At 45.0% G+C, this 14063-nt stretch overlaps 1 protein-coding gene across 8 annotated transcripts in view; it reads left to right on the top strand.

The window, feature by feature from the left end:
- LOC110496474 (growth factor receptor-bound protein 10) overlaps positions 1-12144 on the top strand; it is a 54161-nt gene extending 42017 nt beyond the window's left edge. For 4 of the 8 annotated variants that reach the window (XM_036953064.2, XM_090208894.1, XM_036953066.2 and 1 more), the window contains 7 exons: positions 1181-1279; positions 1434-1511; positions 1615-1731; positions 1864-1930; positions 6601-6688; positions 6816-6909; positions 7056-12144. In XM_036953064.2, coding sequence (XP_036808959.1) covers positions 1181-1279; positions 1434-1511; positions 1615-1731; positions 1864-1930; positions 6601-6688; positions 6816-6909; positions 7056-7202 — 690 coding nt within the window. In that variant the 3' untranslated portion in view covers positions 7203-12144. Of the gene's footprint in view, positions 1-1180; positions 1280-1433; positions 1512-1614; positions 1732-1863; positions 1931-3664; positions 3949-4528; positions 5987-6600; positions 6689-6815; positions 6910-7055 lie in introns of those variants that run through there. The other 4 variants (XM_090208895.1, XM_090208898.1, XR_016488578.1 and 1 more) reach the window with 3 other exon arrangements.
- The last annotated feature ends 1919 nt before the right edge of the window (positions 12145-14063 follow it).

Here is a 14063-nt window from a genome sequence, read left to right on the forward strand (position 1 = left end):
GGATACATGTTTTGGAATATGTTATTCGGTCCAGGCTTCCTTATTTTCACTCCATCAATTAGGTTAGTATTGTGGATTAACTACAATGTTGTTGATCCATCCTCAGTTTTCTCCTGTCACAGCCATTAAGCTCTGTAACTTTTAAAGTCTTTATTGGCCTTATGGTGAAATCCCTGACTGGTTTCCTTTCTCTCTGACAACTGAGTTAGGAAGGATGCTTGTATCTTAGGCCGTCATTGTAAATAAGAATATGTTCTTAACTGACTTGACTAGTTAAAAAGGTTAAATCTTTTTTTTTTAATCATATTTGTAGTGACTGGGTGTATTGGTATACCATCTAAAGTGTAATTAATAACTTCACCATGTTCAAAGGAGTATTCAGTATCTTCCGAGTGGCGCAGCGGACTAAGGCACTGGAGGCGTCACTAAAGACCCTGGTTCGATCCCAGGCTGTGTCACAACCGTCCGTGATCGAGAGTCCCATAGGGCGGTGCACAATTGGCCCAGCGTCGTCCGGGTTAGGGGATTGTTTGGCCAGGGGGTAGGCTGTCAGTGTAAGCAAGAATTTGTTCCTAACTGACTTACCTAGTTAAATAAAGGTTAGACTTTTTTTCTTTTTTTTAACATGTTTTTGCGAGACATTGTTAAACCTCCCTGGACTTGGTGGTTGAATCTGTGTTTGAAATTCACTGCTCGACTGAGGGACCTTACAGATAATTCCTTGAGTGGGGTACAGAGACGAGGTAGTCATTCAAAAACACTATGTTAAACACAATTAGTGCCCACCAGAATGAGTCCATGCAACGTATTATGGGTGCATCAGTACCGCTTGCCGTGCAGTAGCAGAGAGAACAGTCTATGGCTTGGGTGGCTGGAGTCTTTGGCAATTTTTAGGGCCTTCAACTGACACCGACTGGTATAGAGGTCCTGGATGGCAGGGAGCTCGACCCCAGTGATGGACTGGGCTGTATGCACTACCCTCTGTAGTGCCTTTCGATCGGATGCCAAGCAGTTGCCATCCCGGGCAGTGATCTTAGTTGGAGAGAATATTAAAGAGCTTCAAGCAATATCTAGTTATAGATTTAGTGAATACTGGCTGACGGGTTGTCTAACTGAACATTTGATTGTTTGATTGACAGCCCAGTAAGGTTCAATGATTGGCTGATTGTTTGATTGACAGCCCAGTAAGGTGAGGAGTGAGTGCAAGGAGCTGAGGATGCTGTGCGCCGAAGATGACCAGAGCAGAACCTGCTGGATGACTGCCTTCAGACTGTTAAAGGTACAGTACACACACACACACACACACACACACACACACACACACACACACACACACACACTCACATAATCTTCTGTATAACTGATGTTTCATTTATATTTATTACTTGAAAATGTATTTTGTTGTGCGCTACATATATGTTCTGTTTTGACAGTATGGGATATTACTGTATCAGAACTACAAGAGTCCCCAGCAGCGGAAGTCTCCTGTCTCACACTTCTCAACTCCTGTGGTAAGATTCCTATTCACATGTTTCTATTCCCTACTCTATTTAAGCAAACTAGAATATATTGGAGAGCGGTAGCGTGGCTCAGACAAGTTCTCTGTCTCTGTAGAGGAGTGTGTCTGAGAACTCTCTGGTGGCCATGGACTTCTCTGGCAGGACGGGACGCGTCATAGAGAACCCTCTGGAAGCACAGAGTGCCGCAGTGGAGGAGGGACAGACATGGAGGGTGAGGAGGAGAGTAGGAAGGCGAGGAAGTGGATGGGATGGAAGATTGGGAAACTCAGACTAAGAAGAAGATGTACTTCTGTCATTCTGAATCTAAAATAGTTTTTTTTATTTTTATCTTTCCTGCCGTCAGAAACGTGGTCACCGTATGAATGCTCTGGGCAGTCCCAGCCTCCTCCACCCATCTTCTCTCAGCTCAGGTACCCTACACTTTACATTACTTTGCTCTTATACATGGATAGTAGTACTGTAATAATTACACTAGTAACAACATTTAACAGTAATTTCATAAATACTTAGTAATGCTAGATGGCGCCGGAGGAGATGGCTGCCGTTTTACGGACTCCTAACCAATTGTTCTATTGTTATTTGTGACTTATTTTGTACATAATGTTTATGTCACTGTCTCTTATGACCGAAAATAGCTTCTGTATATCAGGACAGCGATTACTCACCTCGTACTGGACAAAGATTATTTCTTTAACGAGTCGAACGCAAAGAATTTACTTCAGACACCCGACAAGACCCAAATCCCCGTCAGTCGCATGTGAAAGAGACGGAGAGATCTGTGATTTTGGTCTGGGTACCTTGTAAGGATCCGACGGCGAGTGTGTAATCTGCCTCCACCATCAGTCCTATTAGCCAACGTACAATCATTGGATAACAAAATAGACAAGCTACGATCATGAATATCCTACCAACGGGACATTAAAAACATCTTATGTTTCACGAGTCATGGCTGAACGATAAACACGGATAACCTTCAGCTTGAAGGGTTTACGCTGCATCGACAAGATAGAACAGCTGCCTCAAGTAAGACATGGGGTGGCAGTCTGTGTATATTTGTAAACAACAGCTGGTGCACAAAATCTAATATTAAGGTTTTCCTCGCCTGAGATAGAGTATCTCATGATAAGCTGTAGACCACACTATTTACCAAGAGAGTATTGTTCGTAGCTGTCTATTTACCACCACAAACCAATGCTGGCAATAAGACCACACTCAATGAGCTGTATAAGGCCATAAGCAAACAGGAAAACACTCATCCAGAGGCAGCGCTCCTAGTGGCCAGGGACTTTAATGCAGGGAAACTTAAATCAATTTATAGCTCATTTCTATCAGCATGTTAAATGTGCAACCATAGGAAAAATAACTCTAGGCCACATTTACTCCACACACAGAGATGTGTACAAAGCTCTTCCTCGCCCTCCATTTGGCAAATCTGACCATAACTCTATCCTCCTGATTCCTGCTTACATGCTAAAACTAAAGCAGGAAGCACCAGTGACTCGGTCAGATGACGCAGATGCTCAGCTACAGGACTGTTTTTCTTGCACAGATTCTTCCAATGGCATTGAGGAGTCCACCACATCAGTAACTGGCTTCATCAATAAGTGCATCGACGACGATGTCGTCCACAGTGTCCGTACGTACATGCCCAACCAGAAGGCATGGATTACAGGCAACATCGCACAGAGTTTAACGGTAGTGCTGCCACTTTCAAGGAGCGGGACTCTAACCCGGACGCTTATAAGAAATCCCGCTATGCCCTCCGATGAACCATCAAACAGGCAAAGCATCAATACAGGACTAAGATTGAATCATACTACACCGGCTCCAACGCTCGTCCGATGTGGCAGGGCTTGCAAACTATTACAGACTACAAAGGAAAGCACAGCCACGAGCTGTCCAGTGACACGAGCCTACCAGATGAGCTAAATAACTTCTATGCTCGCAAGCAACACTGAAGCATGTATCAGCCGTTCCGGAAGACTGTGTGATCACGCTCTCCATAGCCGATGTGAGTAAGACCTTTAAACAGGTCAACATTCAAAAGGCCGCAGGTTCAGACGGGTTACCAGGAAGTGTACTCCGAGCATGCACTGACCAACTGACAAGTGTCTTCACTGACATTTTCAACCTCTCCCTGACAGCATATTTCAAGCAGACCACCATAGTCCCTGCACCCAAGAAAACTAAGGTAACCTGCCTAAATGACTACTGCCCGAAGCTCTCACATCTGTAGCCATGAAGTGCTTTGAAAGGTTGATCACATCAACACCATTATCCCAGATACCCTAGACCCACTCCAATTTGCATCCCCGCCCCAACAGATCCACAGATGATGCAATCTCTATTGCACTCCACCCTGGGACTGAACACCTCCCTCTGCAACTGGATGCTGGACTTGCTGATGGGCCACCCCCAGGTGGTAAGGGTAAGTAACAATACATCTGCCACGCTGATCCACAACACGGGGGCCCCTCAGGGGTGCGTGCTCAGTCCCCTCCTCTACTCTTTGTTCACCCATGACTGCATGGCCAGAAACGACTCCAACACCATCATTAAGTTTGCCGACAACACAACAGTGGTAGGCCTGATCACCGAGAACGATGAGACAGCCTATAGGGAGGAGGTTAGAGACCTGGCCGTGTGGTGCCAGGATAACAACCTCTCCCTCAATGTGATCAAGGCAATGGAGATGATTGTTGATGACTACAGGAAAAGGAGGACTGAGTATGCCCCCATTGTCATCGACGGAACTGTAGTGGACTAGCTTGAGAGCTTCAAGTTCCTTGTTGTCCACATCACCAACAAACTATCATGGTCCAAACACACCAAGACAGTCGTGAAGATGGCAAAGCCTATTCCCCTTCAGGAGACTGAAAAGATTTGGCATGGGTCCTCAGATCCTCAAAAGGTTCTACAGCTGCACCATCGAGAGCATCCTGACTGGTTGCATTACTGCCTGGTATGGCAACTGCTCGGCCTCTGACCGCAAGGCACTACAGAGGGTTGTGCGTACGGCCCAGTACATCACTGGGGCCAAGCTTCCTGCCATCCCAGGACCTCTATACCAGGCGGTGTCAGATGAAGGCCCTAAAAATTGTCAAAGATTCTAGCCAACGTAGTCATAGTCTGTTCTCTCTGCTACCGCACAGCATGCAGTACCGGAGCGCCAAGTCTAGGTCCAAAAGTCTTCTTAACAGCTTCTACCCCCAAGTCATAAGACTTCTGAACAGCTAATCAAATGGCTACCAAGACTATTTGCATTGTCTCCCCCCCCCCCCCCCCCCCTTTCTACTCTCTGTTTATTATCTATTTTAAGTCAATTTAACTCTACCTACATGTACATATTACCTCAATTACCTCGACTAACCTGTACCCCGGCACATTGACTCTGTACTGGTACCCCTGTATATAGCCACGCTACTGTTATTTTACTACTGCTCTTTAATTGTGTTATTTTTATTAAATGTTTTACTTAATTCACTTTTTACTTTAAACTGCATTTTCGGTTAAGGGTTGATTTAATGGAGTGTATTGTTACACAAGTTGTTGTTACACAAGTGGGATATGAAGCAGTTCCAATATCTGTGGTTACCTCCCAAATGGCACCCTATTTCCTTCATTGTGCACTACTTATGGGCCCTGGTCATAAGAAGAACACTATATAGGGAAAGGGTGTCATTTTGGATGCAGGCTGCTTGTATCTCTGCATGTGTAAAGCGGTATAGTGCACGTCTTGTGTTTATACATTGAAAGCCGAAAATAGCTTTCAGACACCTGAAACCTGATGTTGTCTTGTACTCCCTGTTCACCCACGACTGCGTGGCCACGCGTGGCCACGCACGCCTCCAACTCAATCATCAAGTTTGCGGATGACACAACAGTGGTAGGCTTGATTACCAACAACGACGAGACGGCCTACAGGGAGGAGGTGAGGGCCCTCGGAGTGTGGTGTCAGGAAAATAACCTCACACTCAACGTCAACAAAACTAAGGAGATGATTGTGGACTTCAGGAAACAGCAGAGGGAACACCCCCCTATCCACATCGATGGAACAGTAGTGGAGAGGGTAGCAAGTTTTAAGTTCCTCGGCATACACATCACAGACAAACTGAATTGGTCCACTCACACAGACAGCATTGTGAAGAAGGCGCAGCAGCGCCTCTTCAACCTCAGGAGGCTGAAGAAATTTGGCTTGTCACCAAAAGCACTCACAAACTTCTACAGATGCACAATCGAGAGCATCCTGGCGGGCTGTATCACCGCCTGGTACGGCAACTGCTCCGCCCTCAACCGTAAGGCTCTCCAGAGGGTGGTGAGGTCTGCACAACGCATCACCGGGGGCAAACTACCTGCCCTCCAGGACACCTACACCACCCGATGTCACAGGAAGGCCATAAAGATCATCAAGGACATCAACCACCCGAGCCACTGCCTGTTCACCCCGCTATCATCCAGAAGGCGAGGTCAGTACAGGTGCATCAAAGCTGGGACCGAGAGACTGAAAAACAGCTTCTATCTCAAGGCCATCAGACTGTTAAACAGCCACCACTAACATTGAGTGGCTGCTGCCAACACACTGACACTGACTCAACTCCAGCCACTTTAATAATGGGAATTGATGGGAAATGATGTAAATATATCACTAGCCACTTTAAACAATGCTACCTTATATAATGTTACTTACCCTACATTATTCATCTCATATGCATACGTATATACTGTACTCTATATCATCGACTGTATCCTTATGTAATACATGTATCACTAGCCACTTTAAACTATGCCACTTTGTTTACATACTCATCTCATTTGTACATACTGTACTCGATACCATCTACTGTATCTTGCCTATGCTGCTCTGTACCATCACTCATTCATATATCCTTATGTACATATTCTTTATCCCCTTACACTGTGTACAAGACAGTAGTTTTGGAATTGTTAGTTAGATTACTTGTTGGTTATTACTGCATTGTCGGAACTAGAAGCACAAGCATTCCGCTACACTCGCATTAACATCTGCTAACCATGTGTATGTGACAAATAAAATTTGATTTGATTTGATTTGATCTTTCAGTGATCCACAGAACACAGCTATGGTTCCATGGTCGCATCATTAGAGAAGAGTCCCACAAGATGATCATGCAACAAGGACAAGTAGACGGGTAAGACTTAGAAGCTGTATAATCCTTCTTAAGCCACCCTCCCAACCATCCATCCTAGTACCCACAGACCATCCCTATGTATAGATGTACAGCATAAGTGAAAATGTTTTATGTGTGGGTGTGTCAGGTTGTTCCTGCTGAGAGACAGTCAAAGTAACCCCAAGGCGTTTGTCCTGACCTTGTGCCACCACCAGAAGATCAGACACTTCCAGATCCTACCGGTCAGTTCTTTATACTCATCTACCTCTATTCGGTTCCACTTCCTTTTTGTTCATCCAAATTGGCTCCATCTCAGTTTGCTCTCACATCCTATCTCCTGCCTCCTTCTCAACCGTATTGTATATTGTCTCCTCTCTCTCTCTCACAGTGTGAAGAGGAAGGTCAGATGTTGTTCAGTTTGGATGATGGCTCCACTAAGTTCACAGACCTGATCCACCTGGTGGAGTTCTACCAGCTCAACAGAGGGGTGCTGCCCTGCAAGCTCAAACACCCCTGTACCGCCGTTGCCTTGTGACCCTTCACCCCTGACCTCTGACCCGTGAACCATACGCCTGCCCTCTGGTCTCACTAAACTACCCTCTGTCTGCAGTTAAATTCTCTACCCCTTGTTCACTAGCTCGTCAAGTGTGCACTTATTCACTCGTTCCTTGTGGATTTAAAAGGAATGGAGTGTTGGAAGCTGATGGTACATGCTTAGTTACACCAATGCTTTTAAAATGCATGAGGGGTAGTGAACAATTGCACACTTTGGGGGGGGAATTGGAAAGTGGCCACACAGATAGATAAATCGACAGACAAAAATACATGTGGTGTACTATAGTAATCTGTGGATCCAACCAAGCCCCTGTTTCCTCCTCCTTCACCCACCTCAGACAGACGATAGACAGGGGGCTGGTTTCCCCGCACTTCTTTATTGATCATCAGGAATCGAATCGATCACAACGATTGACCATGTGTAAAAATCAACCTGTGCAGTCCAGTCTTTATAAGCTGATCACCTGATGCTTCATGCTGCCATCTGGCTGACATTGTCTTGGGGGCATCCTGAAGCGTGACGTTGTCTTGGGGGCATCCTGAAGCGTGACGTTGTCTGGGGGGGGCATCCTGAAGCGTGACGTCTGGGGGGGGCATCCTGAAACGTGACGTTGTCTTGGGGGCATCCTGAAGCGTGACTTTGTCTGGGGGGGCATCCTGAAGCGTGACGTTGTCTGGGGGGGGAATCCTGAAGCGTGACGTTGTCTGGGGGGGGCATCCTGAAACGTGACGTTGTCTGGGGGGGCATCCTGAAGCGTGTCGTTGCCTGGGGGGCATCCTGAAGCGTGACGTTGTCTGGGGGGGGGGCATCCTGAAACGTGACGTTGTCTGGGTGGGCATCCTGAAGCGTGACGTTGCCTGGGGGGCATCCTGAAGCGTGATGTTGCCTGGGGGCATCATGCCCTTCCTCTGCTTTCCTTATTGGACCAACCATCTCACTCTATCTACGATACTTTATACACGGCCACTAGGAAGAGAACAACAAACAGAACAAAAGCAAACTGTGTTGGCCGTTTGTTTGAAGTGGCAGGTGATTGTTTGAGATGTGAACTTCCCTGTCAGAGCTGATGGCATTGCGATGATGTTGTATTACTGTTGCAGAACTATTTACACTTCTGAACAGACAGCCTACAGTTCTCTTGGAAACTGAATTAAGCTGAATGCTCCTTCTCAACCTGCTCTTCCTCCTCTCTTTCTGCTCCTCATGTCCTGCTCTTCCTCCTCTTTCATGTCCTGCTCTTCCTCCTCATTCTTCTCCTTTTGTCCTGCTCTTCCTCCTCTCATTCTTCTCCTCTTGTCCTGCTCTTCCTCCTCTCATTCTTCTCCTCTTGTGCTGCTCTTCCTCTTCTCTTTCTTCTCCTTTTGTCATGCTCTTCCTCCTCTCTTTCTTCTCCTCTTGTCCTGCTATTCCTCTTCTCTTTCTGCGTAAGAAATCCCAGCCTGCTGATTGGATTAGATTGGATTAGAGGCTGGAGAGTCTTTCAGGACTGAGAGCCATGCCTCTCAGTCTTGAAAGGCACCCCAGACTCTCTGTTCCTGCTACGTCCGGCTCTACCTGATCCCATCAGAACATTTGAAAAATCCAGAACATTCCCTAAAATCAACCCTAAAGTTCAGAGAGATGAGAACGGGACGGAAGGAAGAGAAGTCTCACAAACCTGCCCCCTGCACCTTCAATTTGTACTGTCAAGAGTTCAATCTTTCAGGCTACATTCCAATACCCACACTAATATTGCACTTAGAACGTATGTCCAATGCATTTTTTCACTGTAAGTGAACAAAACCTCATCACCGCCAGTCAGTATTGTATGAATGTCAATAAGTGTTCTCCAAGTCAGTTGTTAGCTTCCTACTGCAGTCAGCATGATGCTGTGTTCAAATACTATTTGAAATCATTTCAAATACTTTCTGTGCTTGATTGAGCTTGCCTGGCTTAATAGACCAATATAACAGTCCCAAAACTTCAAACCCCACCCCTCTGGCACTCAAGGCAATCTCCCAAGTATCTGATAGATTTCAAGTAGTATTTGAACCTAGGTTTGGCTGTATTGTCCCTGACCCACACCTTGATGTTGTAGACCAGGGGTGTCAAACTCATTCCACGAAGGACCTAGTGTCTGCTGGTTTTTGGTTTGTCCTTTCAATTTGTGTCCAATTAAGATCTAGACAACCAGGTGAGGGGAGTTCCTAACTGATCTGTGACCAATAGATGTGAGAGGGTATTCATTCTCAGAATACAGGGATCCATTTAAAGCACTCCCCAACATGCCTGTATTTATGTTGAAATGTATGCTACGTTGACTTTGCTGCAGCCATAGTTAAATTAGTTTCTCTTGACTTGTGCGCGTGTGTGTGTGTGTGTATGTGTGTGTGTGTGTGTGTGAGCGTGTGTGTGAAGTCATACTATTATAATGCACATAGTCCACCTATCCTTTTATCTGAAATGTATTATGTTCCAAATCCTCCTCTCCTGTTTAGGAATGGAAAAAAGGGTAGAGTAGGAAGAGTTCTGTGAGTATTGGGACTCAGCCAGCCCCTGTTTGGTCCTGTAAGGTCCCGTCCTGTTTTGTCCTACCCTGTTATGTCTTGTCCTATCCTATTCTGTCCTGAACTGTTCTGTCCTAAACTGTTCTGTCCCGACCCATTCTGGCCTGTCCCGTCTTATCCTGTCTCGTCCTTCTCAGTCTTCTAGCGTGAGGCAGCAGAGCTGTTAGCCTAGCGAGTGTGTGACATAATACCTGCTCAAAGCTTCCACCAGATTTACTAGACTCACGCGCAAACACATACATCAGCAAGGGGCTACCAGGCACTCTGCCAGGCCAGCTCTCTGAATAACGTCACTGTTGTTACTCCCGTCCCATCACTCCTGAACCATACCTGACTCTACAGCCCTACAGGAGTCTGCACTACCAACCAATCAAATACTTCACCTCACTCAGAAGCTCTGGCTGGACATCTTAGTCAGTTAGGGCAGGCTAAAATTATAACCACCCCTTTGTCTCTCTCTGTCTCTCTGTCTCACTCTATCAGTCTTTGCCTCTTAATCACTGTGTTATAATGCAATCCTTCACAGAAGTCCAATCATATGGATGTACAGTATATATAAATTCAGCATATGAATATCTATTTTATAGAATGTGAAACTATGGAAAAGCTGTAGATCTAACACTGTATCTAGGTTACAGATCACTATGTGTGCGTTCCAAATGGCACCCTATTCCCTATATAGTGCAGTATTAAAGGGAATAGGGTGCCATTTAGGACATTACCTATGTATTGGGCGTTATGCTTTTACTCATCACTCCGTCTCAAATGAAGGTGAAGATTGTTTTTTCATTATTTGATTCATTGACTGTTTGCTTTTGATTTTATCACAAATTGAACTTTTATATGTATATAAAATAATATACCAGAACATAAACAGTATTAAATTAAGCTTTCAAACTGGACTCTTTTAGCATGCATTGAATTCTGCAGGATATATAAGCTGACTGGCTCAGAGAATGTTAACTGTCTATGTAAGGACTTTCGATGCTGTCAAAGTCGTGAGTCGCTGTCCTGAACATGACTTAGGCCAGGATTCAGTCAAAGGCGTGTTGTCGACAAGCCCACTGCACTGTCGACAATGCGCCTTTCAAATGCAATTTCCCTGACGTTTGTGGAGATCACATGTATGGTAAACGCTGCAGATGTCGGCACAAGCGTAAATTACCTTAAAGTGCAATGCACTTGTCGACAAAGCACCTTTTGATTGAATCCGGGCCATGCAGCTTTCCTTACACCGGTGTTTCCAAAGCTTGGTCCTGGGGACCCCAAAAGGTGCACGTTTTGGTTTTTGCCCTAACACTACACAGCTGATTTAAAATAATAAAAAGTTGATAAAATGTGCACCCATGGGGGCCCCAGGACCCAGTTTGGGAAATCCTGCCTTACACTCAATGGTGAGAACATATTTCTTACTTCACCCATCCAGGTTTTCTGATCTAGGCCTACATCATAAAAAGGGCATGATCAATAGTCTAAGGCAAGGGTATTCAACTCTTACCCTACAAGGTCCGGAGCCTGCTGGTTTTCTGTTCTACCTGCTAATTAATTGCACTCACCTGGTGTCCCAGGTCTAAATCACTCCCTGATCAGAGGGGAACAATGAAAAAATGCAGTTTTAACTGGCTTCGAGGTCCAGACTTGAGTTTGAGGAGGCTAGGGACTAGAGACTGAAACGGAACTAGCTAAGGATATCTCTCTCATACATTTATCAAATTAGCCAGGGGAAAAAAAAAAGTTAATGTAAGGTTGGACAAAAGTTTATTCTGTGCCAGTCTAGCCTTATACCTTCCCTGTCTCTCTGCCCTTAACTCCATGTACCGTATCCAGGGTCCTGTTCCATACGGCAAACCCTAGCAGAACCTTTTTGCAAGGTGAAACTATAATCTTGTTTGTTTCAATTGGATATGTTCAGGTAGTTTCTTTGTTACACTTTGGTTTAATACATTTTGTTCACTACTGAACACAACCCATCTGTTCTGCACCACTCAAGCCCATGGGCAAGGATTCAAACAAACCCACAATCCACAACAACCGACATCGCACTGCACTTGGCTTTTGAGGGTAATGGATGTTTTAGCCAATACCCGCTGCATTTACCCAGAATAGGATCTCCGCGAATGTCAGCAAAATGACCTTTTAATAGTCGAATGCAGTGTGCTGTCGGTGGGTGGCGCATTGTGGTTTGTTTGAGTCCCGGCTCATGTCTTTTAACGGAGGTGTCTGTCCACTCCTGTTCTCTCTGAGAGCTAAATGTCAGGAAGACATCTGAATCAACCACGTTGTATATCCTGTTCAGGTATTTTTGTACAAAGGGATTGATATATTCTCTGATTATTGGAAATTCGATTAAAAGGTGACATTGTTATGAACCAAAAGGCTGATCTGGTCATTATTGTAACGTTGTGTAATCATCCCGTGGCTCTGGTGGTGTGGTGTGATCACTGAGAAGGTGTTATGGATGCATTCTCTCTGTGTTGGCTGTGTGTTGAGGTGTCAGACGCCTTGTTTGCTCTTCCTCATAAGCCTACATCATGTGCACTCTATCAAGCATCACACAAGTAGACTATCACTTTGACCAAGTAGACTATCACTTTGACCAAGTAGACTATCACTTTGACCAAGTAGACTAACACTTTGACCAAGTAGACTATCACTTTGACCAAGGGCAAAGTACACTTTTTATTTACACACACATTACACACACATATAACTTCCTTTCTCTTTTTAGTACGAGTCAAACTGCTCCTAGTCCAATCCTCATGCAGCTCAGGAGTGTGTGTGTGTTCTGATTCCCACACTGCCTCAGCGCTCCTCTTAGAGAGGCGTGACGTGCTTGCCCTGCCCAGGTGGCACGTGTGGATTATAACGTGTTTAGAGGAGTGGAGTAATCAGGGCCCGGTTTCACAAAAAGCATCTGAAGGCTAAGTTCATTTTAGAACCATAGGATGATGGGAAACCGGGCCCTGGGCTGTTCAGAAGTACTGTTAATCACACAGGATGACAGAGCGGCTCTAACACTAACACACACGCAGACACAGACACAAAGACCGGTTTAATATGTCTCTCACGGCTCTGTGCTACAGTCACTTCAGCAGGTGGCTCTATCCTAAACCACGTACACTTAATACACACAGTAAATGTAGCCAATGTGGGAATTGAACCCACAACCTTGGTGTTGCCAGCTCCATAACTCATAATAACAATAACTCAAGCAGGTTGTTAACATTGTTTTCATTCATCCTAGGATATTTACTCTTCCCACACTCATTCACTCACTAAGGGGCCTATGAGTGCTTTACATTGCTACAATTTACTCTGTGCCATTACCCCTGTAAATCTAAGACGTCGTGGCTGCTTTAAGTATCATACACAAAATATTTAAACAAAATGTTTTTATTTTATTTTTACATACAATACCAGTCAAAAGTTTGGGCACACCTACTCATTCAAGGGTTTTGCATTTTTTAAACTATTTTCTACATTGTAGAATAATAGTGAAGACATCAACTATGAAATAACACACGGAATCATGTAGTAACCAAAAAAGTTTTAAACAAATCAAAATATATTTTAGATTTTTCAAAGTAGCCACCCTTTGCCTTGATGACAGCTTTGCACACTCTTGGCATTCTCTCAACCAGCTACACCTGGAATCCTTCTTCAAGACTGTTGGAAGAGTTCCCACATAAGCTCAGCACTTGTTGGCTGCTTTTCCTTCACTCTGGTCCAACTCATTCCAAACCATCTCAATTGGGTTGAGGTCGAGAGATTGTGGAGGCCAGGTCATCTGATGCAGCACTCCATCACGCTCCTTCTTGGTCAAGTATCACTTACAAAGCCTGGAGGTGTGTTTTGGGTCATAGTCCTGTTGATAAACAAATTATTGTCCCACTAAGTGCAAACCAGATGGGATGGCATATCACTGCAGAATGCTGTGGTAGCCATGCTGGTTTAAGTCTGCCTTGAATTCTAAATAAATCACAGTGTCACCAGCAAAGCACCATCACACCTCCTCCATCCTTCAGGGTGGGAACCTCACATGTGGCGATCATCCTTTCACCTACTCTGCGTCTCACAAAGACACGGCAGTTGGAACCAAAAATCTCAAATTTGCACTCATCAGACCAAAGGACACAAAACTACCTCCAACTATTTTTTTAAGCGGTACCGGTTACCTTCAGACGAGTCCACTTGTGAGGGTCATAGAGCAGAACAGAGAACACCAGTGGTCGTGAGAATCTCCCCTTTCCATAGAGTGTAAATAGTTTGTAGACCATTCGGACGCTACAGACAT

Source organism: Oncorhynchus mykiss, chromosome 18 (genome assembly GCF_057628025.1).
Source record: "Oncorhynchus mykiss isolate SJ-2025 chromosome 18, ASM5762802v1, whole genome shotgun sequence".
In the NCBI taxonomy this organism is placed as follows: Eukaryota; Metazoa; Chordata; class Actinopteri; order Salmoniformes; family Salmonidae; genus Oncorhynchus; species Oncorhynchus mykiss.